The sequence below is a fragment of the Bos javanicus genome, chromosome 3, assembly GCF_032452875.1.
Source record: "Bos javanicus breed banteng chromosome 3, ARS-OSU_banteng_1.0, whole genome shotgun sequence".
NCBI lineage: Eukaryota > Metazoa > Chordata > Mammalia > Artiodactyla > Bovidae > Bos > Bos javanicus.
The window spans coordinates 106,435,603-106,447,194 of NC_083870.1; the positions used below are offsets into that span (position 1 = coordinate 106,435,603).

Consider the following 11,592-nt stretch of genomic DNA (forward strand, 5'->3'; position numbering starts at 1 on the left):
GGTTTATATGTCCATCATCTTGGCCAGAGATACAGCTACAATCGAGGTTCTCATTTTACAGATAAGTAAATAGAGGCTTCAAAGGACTTGACTGTAGAGCTGCTGCTGCTGCTAAGTCGCTTCAGTCGTGTCCGACTCTGTGCGACCCCATAGACGGCAGCCCACCAGGCTTCCCTGTCCCTGGGATTCTCCAGGCAAAAACACTGGAGTGGGTTGCCATTTCCTTCTTCAATGCATGAAAGGGAAAAGTGAAAGTGAAGTCGCTCAGTCGTGTCCGACTCTAGCGACCCCATGGACTGCAGCCTACCAGGCTCCTCCATCCATGGGATTTTCCAGGCAAAAGTACTGGAGTGGGGTCCCATTGCCTTCTCCGAAGACTGTAGAGCTAGCAAGTAGCAAAACAAAGGCTTGAATGAAGTTTCCAGACTCCAAATTCCCATTCTTTCCTGTATTAGAACAGCTCATACAGAGTGTTTTGTGTGTGGTTTGAGGGAGGGGAATCGCCTTGATCTGTTCTTGGGGGGAAATTCTCCTTATCACCCACACCAGGGGCTAAGTTTGTTCTGCTTGCCTCTCCTGGCTTAGTTCCCTTCCCTACTGTATCTTCTTAAATCCTCACAACAGTCCTGTGAGGTATTACCATCCCTTCATTTTATAGATGAGACTGAAGCTCAGAAAGTTTAAATTTCAGGCTCCGGAATCTTCACCACCTTGCTTCGCTGAGGTCCGTCCAGGTTTGGGAACACCAAGCTGATGAAGGGGGGCCCAAGGGTGAGGAAGACAGTGCCGGGGACAGGGCTGGGGTTTAAGGCTGAGGACCACCAGGTGGCGCGGTGGAAGTGCGGCTGCACCCTACTACCTCACCTCTCGCGGGCCAGATGTACCAGAACTAAACGGGGCGAGCTCGGGGAAGTAGGCTCGCGGAGCAGGGAGCAGTTTTCCTGAACTCAGAGTCTTCAAGGAGCTCCGTTCTCGTTCAGCCTCCAGAGGACCTCCCGAGCCTCGCTAGAGTCACAACCCCACCGGGCGACCGCCGGGCCGCATCAGCCCGCCGCCAGCTCCGCGCTCCCCACTGTGCAATTCATTTGATGGGCATGGGACTCCACAGCCCCCACCTGTCGACCCAGGAGGCGGGGCGTGGGCGGGGTTGGTCCCGTAGGGCCCGCCCCCTGTCCCTGAGCCGCGGGCGCGCGACGAGATATAAGGCAGCCTGGAAACAATGCGCCTGCATCTCGCGCTCCCGCGCCGCTCCCGGGAGCGTCCGGGCCGCCGTGCGCGAGCGGGGGGCGGGAGCGCGCGCTGGGGGGCTAGCGCCTGTGTGCGGGCCTCGCACTCGGTGGCGCGCATGTGCAAGTGTGCGGGCTGCTTCGCTGCCCCGAGCGGGCGGGGAGCCGGTCCGCTCCAGGTGGCCGGTGGCGGGAGCGAGGTGAGGCTGCGGGCAGCCTGGGAACGGGCGCGAGTCCCGGGGGACGGGCTGCAGGCTGCCTTCTGGGCACAGCACGCCCCCGCCCGACCCGGCCGGGCCCTCGGAGCTGCGCTCCGGGCGGCGCTGGCAAAGTTTGCTTTGAACTCGCTCCCTGCAGCCTAGTCCGCGCGCTGTGAGCGGCTTCCCCAGGCACGCTGACCCGGGGCCGGGCTGCCCGGGACGCTAGGGAAGGGCGCGGGCTCCAAGCTGTGAGGTTGGAGAGGTACGAGAGCCTGGCAGCCAGCTGTACTGGGGGGCCGGGGGACGCTTCCCTCCCTGGGCCCGCACCTGGGTCAGCACGTCCCCCTTCCCTCCCGCAGGGAGCGGACATGGACTTCGACTCGTACCAGCACTATTTCTACGACTATGACTGCGGAGAGGATTTCTACCGCTCCACGGCGCCCAGCGAGGACATCTGGAAGAAATTCGAGCTCGTGCCGTCGCCCCCCACGTCGCCGCCCTGGAGCTCCGGTCCCGGCGACGGAGACGCGGGCCCCGGAATTGGTCCTCCGGAGCCGTGGCCCGGAGGGGGCGCCGGGGACGATGCAGAATCCCGGGGTCACTCGAAAGCTTGGGGCAGGAACTACGCTTCCATCATCCGCCGAGACTGTATGTGGAGCGGCTTTTCGGCCCGGGAACGGCTGGAGAGAGCGGTGAGCGACCGGCTCGCCGCTGGCGCGCCCCGGGGGAACCCGCCCAAGGCGCCCGCCGCCCCGGACTGCGCTCCCAGCCTCGAAGCCGGCAACCCGGCGCCCGCTGCCCCCTGTCCACTGGGCGAGCCCAAGACCCAGGCCTGCTCGGGGTCCGAGAGCCCAAGCGACTCGGGTAAGGACCGCCCCGGGTCATCCAAGAGGGGGCACCCCATGGGTGGCCAAACCTCTGCCGCTGAGGTCCGGCAACTGGGTCTGCGCAAGCCCTTCCGCCACCTCCCTCTTCCTCGGCTGAAGCTGCCGGTGTAGCCCCCAGCGGTGTCTGTCTGGCACGTGGGAGTGTTAGTAAACAGTTTGAAGAAGTGGCGTGGGAGCCAGCGTCCCTTTGATGATGATTGGAGCCCCAGGGGACAAGGGAGACAGGGTGAGGCTTGGCGCTTAGGGAGAACAATACGGGGATTGGACCATAGGGGATTTCTGCCCTCCGAAGGCTGGAAGGGGTCCCTTAAGGGTCACTCCAGACTTAAATTTTTTTTGTCGCTGTCTCTTTCTCTGGGAAACTCACTCCCTTGGGGAGAGAAGCTGAGAAGCCTTTTGTGCAAAGCCAAAGCCTTCATCCTTTAAAAAACCTGGTCTCCTGCCTGCTTTATTTTAAAATGACAATAATGGCTCCTCCTCCATCCCCACCTCGTACCACGTATTCATCCTCACCATCACCCATGAGACAGTAGTGGAGGAATGACTGCTCCCCATTAACAGATGGAAAAACCGAGGCTTAGAAATAGGAAATCGCCAGAAGTGAACGCCAGCTTCCTGCCATCCGGCCAGCTTCTTTTGCTCAATCCTCCATCCCAACCAGGCACTTCTCTGGTGTTTAGAGGAACTTATTGGTTATCTGAGAAGTGGTACATCTTGCCATTTTGCTCTGGCCTGTGGTGGGAAGGTGTTCCTCTAGGAACAATTCATCTGAGGGCTTTCAGCTGCTTCATTTGTATTCAACAAATGTTCACTGGCCTCTACTTTGTGCTAAGCTCTGGGGTTAGTGCTGGGGGTCACAGATATGGAGCTCCAGGCTCCCCTGCCCCATCCTTGAATGCAGGTGTACATCTCACTGAGCACAGCCTGCTGCATCTGTGCCACCAGACTATGTCATTCTTAGCCTAACCTCTTCTTCGAAGTGCCCATGAGAAATACTGGGGAGGGTGTTTTATAGGGTGCACACTGAGGCTTGTGTCAGATAAATCAGGACTGAAAACTCAAGTAGCTTTTAAGAATAATTTACGTGACCATTTAGAGGGAACTGGGGAATGGGTTTGGAGGTTGTCATACACTTAATGGTGAACATAAGGAAGGAAACACAATTAAAAGTAAAAAAAAAATTTTCCCGGTTCACTTTTAACCTGCTTGCTTTTGTTAAGGTCATTTTTAACCTGCTTGCTTTTTACACCAAGACCTTGTTTGTTTAATGGCTGGAATGGGAACTTTGAGATCAAGAAACCAATAAAGATGTATCTCTGCAAAAGCTGATATGGTAGAGTGGAAAGTGCATTGTTTTGGGAATCTGGAGATCTTAGTTTTAGATCCAGAATGTTATACAGGTGCTATGTGGACTTGGCTGATCTGGGTCTCAGTTTCTCCCTTTGCATGTTAGGGAGTTTGACCTGATCATCCAGCTGAGGACATGTCCTTGTCTAGGTAGAGTTAGACATTTTCTCTGAAAAGGAGAATGGTGTCTCACATTTTTTTCTTAGGCAGAACCTTCCCCAGCTATGGGGCTTAACTCTGAAGTATTAAAGGTTTGGGATGTGGGGAAGCCTCCTGAATCATTTTCTAACCTGCCCTTTACCCTGAACCTGTTTGCAAGCTCCTGGTTCACTCACAGGCCACATGGCCCAGAACAAAATGCAACAGATTGCAAACAATGAGGGGGGTGGGGAGAGTGACTGACGGCAAAGCTCAGCCAATAGGGGCTCGGGGCTGAGTAAGACCGCATTCCAAACTCAGCTCAGCCAGCCAATCACAGGTCTTGGGGCCAGGAGGGCTGAATGGTCAGGTTTTATTAATGGAGAAATAATGCGATTGTCCACACAATGGAAGCCTTCCTGACAAAGGGGCTCAAGCTTCGTGATTTGCGAAAGAGGCTGAGAACTGAGCTCTTCTGTTGTCAGGCTGAAATGCATAAAGGTGGCCTTCTCTGTGGAGGCTGCAAAACAGTGCGGAGCAGTAACGTTCTCCCCTAATTGTCCCTCTCCTGGTTGGGATAACCTAAGAGATCTTGGAGTAAGGGAATGATAGAGGCATGTCCAGGTGTTGCTAGTGTTTTGGCCCCTGTATCAAGACATTCCCTTGCCGCTCAACTCCTGCGCCCCAACTCCTGACCCCCTAGAACAGGTAGCTTGGAAATGGTCTTTTGTACCTTTGTGAAGTTCCTGCGGCTTCTGCCGACCTGCGATTACAAATCCAATCCTCTTCTGGTCCAGGGAAGTGGGTGGGGCAGGCGACCTATAAATGATGGATGACTTTAGAAACCCATTGAACCCAGGAGCAAAATGCTCCTAAGGGAAACCCTTTCCCTCCCCTCTGTGGGTGAGGAGGGATGGGTTGTAGCCCTCCCTTCTCTGACTCTTCTGCTGAAAAGGATGGCAGAATAGAGAGGTGGGGGAATAATAGGATTTATAACTTGTGAAAAGTAACAATTCCCAAGTGCAGGCTGTGCTGGGCTGGAACAAAGGGCAGCTCTGCCCACAGACCCCTCATTTACAATTCTGATGGGGTATGAAAGAGCCCGACTGGGGAAGATCTTTATAGTTAAAACTTTGTCCCAGGCCGATAGCTCTTTTTCTCCATCCCGACAGAGGGGGAGGGGAGAGCCTGTGCAGACTGGGGGCTGTTGGCTTGGGTCTGCCTTTTGTTCTTATCTAAGCCTTGCTGTGCAAAGAGAAATTGGAGAATATTTTCCTTCTTGCTTATTTCCCTTCCTTTCCTTCACACCACCCTTAGCCTTGATACAATTGAATCAGTTGTCTTTCTCCCCACTTGAATTTGTTTATATCAAAATTGGGAAGATGCCACCTCCTTTCCCAAACTCCAGCATAGGGTCTGTGTATGTGTTTCTCATGGGGTGTGTTTCTTCTGTTGATCTCTCTTCTCGGACAGAGGGTGAAGAAATTGACGTTGTGACAGTGGAGAAGAGGCAGTCCCTGGGTGTCCGGAAGCCAGTCACCATCACGGTGCGAGCAGACCCTTTGGACCCCTGCATGAAACACTTCCACATCTCCATCCATCAACAACAGCACAACTATGCTGCCCGTTTTCCTCCAGAAAGCTGCTCCCAAGGAGAGGCTCCAGAGCCAGGGCCCTGTGAAGGTCTGGAGAGAGAAGCACCAGAAGAAAAGGAAGATGAGGCAGATGAAGAAATTGTGAGTCTCCCACCTGTAGAAAGCGAGCCTTCCCAGCCCTGCAACCCCAAACCTGTCAGTTCTGACACTGAGGACGTAACCAAGAGGAAGAACCATAACTTCCTGGAGCGCAAAAGGCGGAATGACCTCCGTTCCAGGTTCTTGGCCCTGAGGGATCAGGTCCCTACCCTGGCCACCTGCTCCAAGGCCCCCAAAGTAGTGATCCTGAGCAAGGCCTTGGAATACTTGCAAGCCCTAGTGGGAGCTGAGAAGAGGATGGCTACGGAGAAAAGGCAGCTCCGGTGTCGGCAGCAACAGCTGCAGAAGAGAATCGCGTACCTCAGTGGCTACTAACTGACCAAAGTCTGACTGCTCTGTCTTCACAGAGACCCAAGTTTATTTTTTAACCTCCCCTCTCCCCCTTAGGAATTTGCACATTTCGGTTCAGGTGGGGTGGCCTGGACAATAGATTCCCAGAATGCATTGCACACACAAGAAGGGCTCGCATTCTTGGAAACCTTGCAACCCGGCTCTCCCTCTGCCCTGACTTGCGGGAGCGCAGTGGCTTCTCTGGCACCTTTGGCTTCTCAGGCAGGCAGCACTGAGGAGACTTGGGGTTTGTTGAGCTCACTAGCTCCGAAGAAAAGCCTGACAGATGCTATGCAACAGGTGGTGGACGTTGTCAGGGGGCTCCAGCCTGCATGAAATCTCACACTGCGGATGAGCCTTAGACTGAGAAAGGATGCTCCCACTGGTGTCTCTGGGGTGACGCTAGGACAGCTGGGCCTGGATGCTCTCCCCAGGCTCCTTTTTCCAAGAGACATACGAGCTGTCTTAAGTGAAGACGAGCTCGCAGACTTGATCAACAGGGACCATTACCTCACTGTCAGACACTTTACAGTAGCTGAGGAGTCAGAAACCTTTAACATGTATTTCCATGTTAGGTGACACCCCTCCTCCCACTCTCCATGCTGCGATCTTGAGAACTTTTAAAGCGCTTGGCCTCTTAGATTCTTTGTCTCAAGGCCCTCCGGGCCCTTTCCTCTGAGGGCAGAGACCATCCCATCCTCACCAGGAACTTTTTTGGTTTCCTTCCACTTTTGTTATGCAATGGGCTCTAAGGCTATTTCCCACAGGTCAGAAATACTTCCCCAGGACACAGGGCAAGGGTCCCAGCCTGTGGCTGGGAGAAGGTTTGGAGTCCTGGATGCGAACGTGTTCCCTGCCCAGGTGTTTTCCATCTTGGAAATCCTCTCAAAGCAGATGTCAGGCACCTGAAGGGGAAGAGCTGTACCACTTCCTCTTTCCCACCTCCCTCTCATCTCAACCCCTGACTGATAAGTTTGAAGTTCTACTCAGTTCGGTTCAGTCGCTCAGTCGTGTCTGACTCTTTGTGACCCCATGGACTGCAGCACGCCAGGCCTCCCTGTCCATCACCAACTTCTGGAGTTTACTCAAACTCATGTCCATTGAGTCGGTGATGCTAGAACCATACAAACCTGTGCTTCTCTTGCAACTCCAAGGAGCTTCCTGTCCCTCTAGCCACCCTTGGGCCCTCTGCCAGCCTGACATGAGTCAGAATCCCATTCCCAGAATCTGGGCCTTATTGCAGTTCTTACTGGGAGAGCCGCTGGGACTCATCCAGTGCTCCAGAAGGCGGATTAGCTTCCTGGTGGGTTTTTAAGAAGCTTCCAGGAGCTCTGCTCAGTGGACCATGATGGATTTTACCCAACTGGGCTCAGCCTCTCCTGTGGGTTCCAGGCACAGCCTCTGGGCTGAGAAAGTCACCTAACCCAACAAGTGTCACATGGGCAACCTCAGCAGCCCCTAAGTCTAGCCTGGAAGAAAGATCGGCCCTTCCAGCACTCCGCCCAGGGCAGCAGGTGCCTACTGGATGGGGGTTTGAAAATGGGGGAGGGAAGAATTCTAGAGTGCTATATGTGGCTCTGGGAAGCCAGCTGCTACTTCTAAACCTGTTATGCATGATGGTCTGTTCCTGAGGTTGCTTCCTGGCCTCAGAGAACCCCAGTAGAACTTGCAAAAAGCCCCCTGCTTCTGGAGCATGGTTTTGGGGAGCCAACTGACTTCTGGAACTGTCTTTGGAGAACAGGTGGGATGTAGGTTATTGATGTCTCACCTGAAGAGCTTGTGTTTTATAAGCTGCTGTTGGGTATTATGCTGGGAGCAGTCTTTTTTTTAATACTGTATTTTTGTATGCCTTTTGCAAAGTGGTGTTAATTGTTTTTGTACAAGAAAAAAAAAAAACTCTGGGGCAATTCTGTTGCAAAAGTCTGATTTATTTTAAAAGGTAGATTTACCTGAAATTTTGTATTTAGTTGTGAATACTGATTGCCTGATTTTAAAATGTTGCCTTCTGGGACATCTTCTAATAAAAGATTTCTCAAATGTGTCAGAGGTGGGGGGGTGGGGGGCAGCTTATGCCCACCATGTCCCCCAGAACCAAGGGACACTGTTTTTTAGGGTAGTCACAAGTGATCTCTAACCATGTTGCTAACCTGGTCATTCCACCCTGGGTTCCTGAAATGCCATTTCAAACATGTCTAAACAACGTAAGTTTAGTACTCAGTAAACACAAAATTGTCTTGTGAATTCCAGAGTGCTGAATTTGTATTTTAGAAGGCTTGAAATCCTGGTGTTCCACCATTAATTCATCCTGTGCCTTTTACCTTTACCTGAAAGCCCTAGTTTCCCTAGTTGTAGAATGGGGATAAATGCTACTTCCCAAGGGATTGTTGCTATTTAGTTGCTAAGTCACATCCACCTCTTTTGCAACCCTGTGAACTATATAGCTTGCCAGGCTCCTCTGTCCATGAGATCTCCCAGGCAAGCATACTGGAGTGAGTTGCCATTTCCTTCTCCAGGGGATCGAACTCACATCTCCTGCATTGGCAGGCAGACTCCCTACAACTGAGCCACGAGGGAAGCTTATCACAGGGATTGGCAGGCATTAAATGTAGACTTTTTCTTTTTCAGCTGCAAGGCTTGTGGGATCTTAGTTCTCCTACCAGGGATTGAACCTGGGCCATTGGCAGTGACCGTGCAGAGTCTCAACCACTGGACCACCAGACTCTAAGCTGCTTTTAAACTGTAAAGCCTTAAATCTTTTCAGGTGGTACTTTTCTTACCATGGGTATTTTAATCCCCCTTTTTTTTTAACCATACCTACCGCCTTGTGGACTTCCCAGGTGGTGCTAGTGGTAAAGAACCTGCCTGCCAGTGCAGGAGACAGAAGAGATGTGGGTTCGATTCCTGGGTTGGGAAGATCCCTGGAGAAGGGAATGGCAACCCACTCCAGTATTCTTGCATGGAGAATCCGCATGGACAGAGGAGCCTAGAGGGCTACAGTCTGTAGGGTCACAAAAAGTCGGACATGATTGAAGCGACTGAGCATGCGTGCATGCACTGCCTGGCAGGATCTTGATTCTCTGACCAGGGATCAAACCCAAGCCGCCTGCAATAGAAGCACAGAGTCCTAACCACTGGGCAACCAGAGACTTCCCTTGCAGGATGTCTTTTTAAAAATTTTATGAGAATTGGTGATATAATGTGATTTTTTTTTCTCCTTTGATTAATACAGGAACATAGTTCTCAGAAACTTCTCTAAATGCAAGAGGGGAGACTTTAGTAATAGCCATTCCTGATGGAGCACTGCCTATATCTAAACACCTTGCTCCTTCCTACATGTTAGACCACACCAATCATGTGCCAGGACTACAAAAGAGGGAACCAAGGTTCTAAGAGTGAAACATAACTGCCCAGTGTTACACAGCTAGTAAGTAAATGAGTTCAAGGGATTTGAAACCAACTCTGCCTGTCTCTAGAGCCAGAGGTCTTCACCACCACATAATAATGATCAGCTTCTTTTGTTACCATGCGATGTGTAGAGGAAGTAGGGAATTTCATCACCTAACTGCTTGCTGGAACTGTCTCCTTGGGGCCACTGTGCCTGCTGCTTATTGGGATGAAGTAGAGCAAATGGCCCGTGACCAGCCACTCTGCCACGTTTGTGGGTTGAGTAGGTTCGTCTTGCCCCAGAGAAGCCCCTTCTAGGACTAGGAAAGGAAAACAGGTGCAGGTCAGAAAAACCATGAGCATCATGGTAGGAGAAGGCCACTGTATCTCATGTAATCCTGCCTTACAGCTGAGACCTGGGTCGATATTGCCTACCTGCATTCCTACGAAGCCTGAGTCCAAAAGCTACTATAAATTCCTTGCATTTACAAAGTGACTCTCATCACAACCTGGTAAGTAAGCAATATTTGCCACTTGGTACTAGAGCCCAGACAGTTTTTTTGTTTTTGTTTTTTGGCCACACCTTGTGGCTTGCGGGATCTTAGTTCCCTGAGCAAGGATGGAACCCATGCCCCCTGCAGTAGAATGGAGTCCTAACCACTGGGCCACCAGGAAGTCCCCCAGACAGGTTTCTTGCTCAAGGTCACAGATCAGAATCCAAATCCCAAAACCTGTCTTCTGTCAGGTAAACTTCCCACTCCACCCCTATGACCTCTAGGTCCCCAAAGCCAGGGCATAAATAGCTGTTTGATAAAAACAGACTTGGATTACTGGGATACTTTCCTTAAAACTCCATATCCCTCTTTTAGTTATAGTCGCTCTGTTCCCACTGAGTATAACATATTTTTTTTTTCGCTGTGCTGGATCTTTGTAGCTGTGCTCTGGCTTTCTCTAGTTGTGCAACCAGCGTCTACTCTTCGTTGCAGTACGAGGGCTTCTCATCATGGTGGCCTCTTGCTGCGGTGCATGGGCTCCAGAGCGCGGGCTCACTAGTAGTGGCGCATGGGCTTAGTTGCCCCAAGGCATGTGGGATCTTCTAGGTATCAGACCCATGTGCCCTGCATTGGCAGATGGACTCTTAACCACTGGACCAGCAGGGAAGTCCCCATTCTGCTTTTGAGGCCATTTGTTAAGAAAATTTGTAGGGGTTTCTCTCCCTTTACTAGACGTTGAAAAAATTCACAAGTGCTCAGTAAAATCCTAAGAACTCCTAGGTACAGGGCCTAAAGCTGATGCTAATGTTGCTTTACATAGTTTAATTCTCACAGTAACCTGGAGGAAAGGATGGTATCAGCCCCATTTCACAGGTGAGCAAATTGGAGCTCAGAGATATTGAAGTCATTTGTCTGAGCCCAGACAGCTAGTGCAGACTGCCTGACTTGCCTGACTCTAAGCTTCAGTTCCTTTGAGTCTGAAACTCTGCTGAGAAAGGAGTGGGAATAAAGCCATCTCCTGGGGGGAAGAAAGGGTGTTTCTGGAATGTGAAGTATTTTAAGCTCCTTCCTAGCTCACTTCTGCAGACTCCTACCTCTATCTTTGTCTGAAAATAGCCAGGAGTTTATTCCTGGATTTCGGAGAAAAATTTCTGCAAATTAGGTTTGCCTCTGAATAGTACACTTAAGGGACTACATACCCCTCCCAAAGATGTGGACGTAGATAATAAGGAACAGCTGAGAAGACATACGTGGCATGGGAAAGAAAGGCCATCTGCTCTGTTAGACAATCAAAGGCTAAATGGAGTGCTTAACTCCTGCCCCTATTGGTAGATATTTTAGGGGGACTGAGACAGGTTGAACTATCTTAGAAGTGCTGAATTTATCTTAAGTGCCCCTGGAGTCAGAATATTTCAGAATATGCACTTTAGAAGGAGAAGGGATGGGTGCGGGGGAGTGGAGGGGCAGGCGGTGAGGGCAGGTGGGGGGTGGGGATGGTTTTGTTGATCTGGAAGGTGATAGGGAGTGTGAAAGAGGACTCGAAGGATAAGATAACCAGTGGGAGATGACTGATGACTGGGTGACTAGGGAGGGTAAAGGGGAGGTCTCTAAATACGTCAGCTAAAGTTCCATGGGGGTGTGGACATTTCTACTTTAAGCTTGGTGGACAGCTCTTAATGTCTTTATTTAGAACTGCTGCTAAAGGGATCAACTGTATTAAGATTGGGCTTCCCAGGTGGCTCAGTGGGTAAAAAAAGGAAAGTGAAAGTGTTAGTCCCTCAGTGGTGTCCTACTCTTTGGGACCCCACAGACTGAAGACCTCCAAGCTCCTC

General features: G+C 51.4%; 1 protein-coding gene across 2 annotated transcripts; it reads left to right on the forward strand.

Annotated features, from left to right (window-relative positions):
- Positions 1 to 822: 822 nt before the first annotated feature.
- MYCL (MYCL proto-oncogene, bHLH transcription factor) lies at positions 823 to 8,123 on the forward strand. 2 transcript variants are annotated; one of them, XM_061412391.1, is made up of 3 exons: positions 823 to 1,426; positions 1,786 to 2,290; positions 5,272 to 8,123. In XM_061412391.1, the coding sequence occupies exons 1-3, from the start codon at positions 1,220 to 1,222 to the stop codon at positions 5,865 to 5,867; spliced, it is 1,308 nt and encodes a 435-aa protein (XP_061268375.1). In that variant the 5' UTR covers positions 823 to 1,219; the 3' UTR covers positions 5,868 to 8,123. The 2 variants fall into 2 exon arrangements, with proteins under 2 accessions (XP_061268375.1, XP_061268376.1); XM_061412392.1 differs by lacking the exon at positions 823 to 1,426 and adding an exon at positions 1,435 to 1,688.
- The last annotated feature ends 3,469 nt before the right edge of the window (positions 8,124 to 11,592 follow it).

Coding starts and splice junctions, on each gene's coding strand:
- MYCL (XM_061412391.1), top strand. CDS start 1,220: ATGCGCCTGCATCTCGCGCTCCCGCGCCGCTCCCGGGAGCGTCCGGGC. Junction 1,427..1,785: donor TGGCCGGTGGCGGGAGCGAG/GTGAGGCTGCGG, acceptor TCCCTCCCGCAG/GGAGCGGACATGGACTTCGA. Junction 2,291..5,271: donor CGAGAGCCCAAGCGACTCGG/GTAAGGACCGCC, acceptor CTTCTCGGACAG/AGGGTGAAGAAATTGACGTT.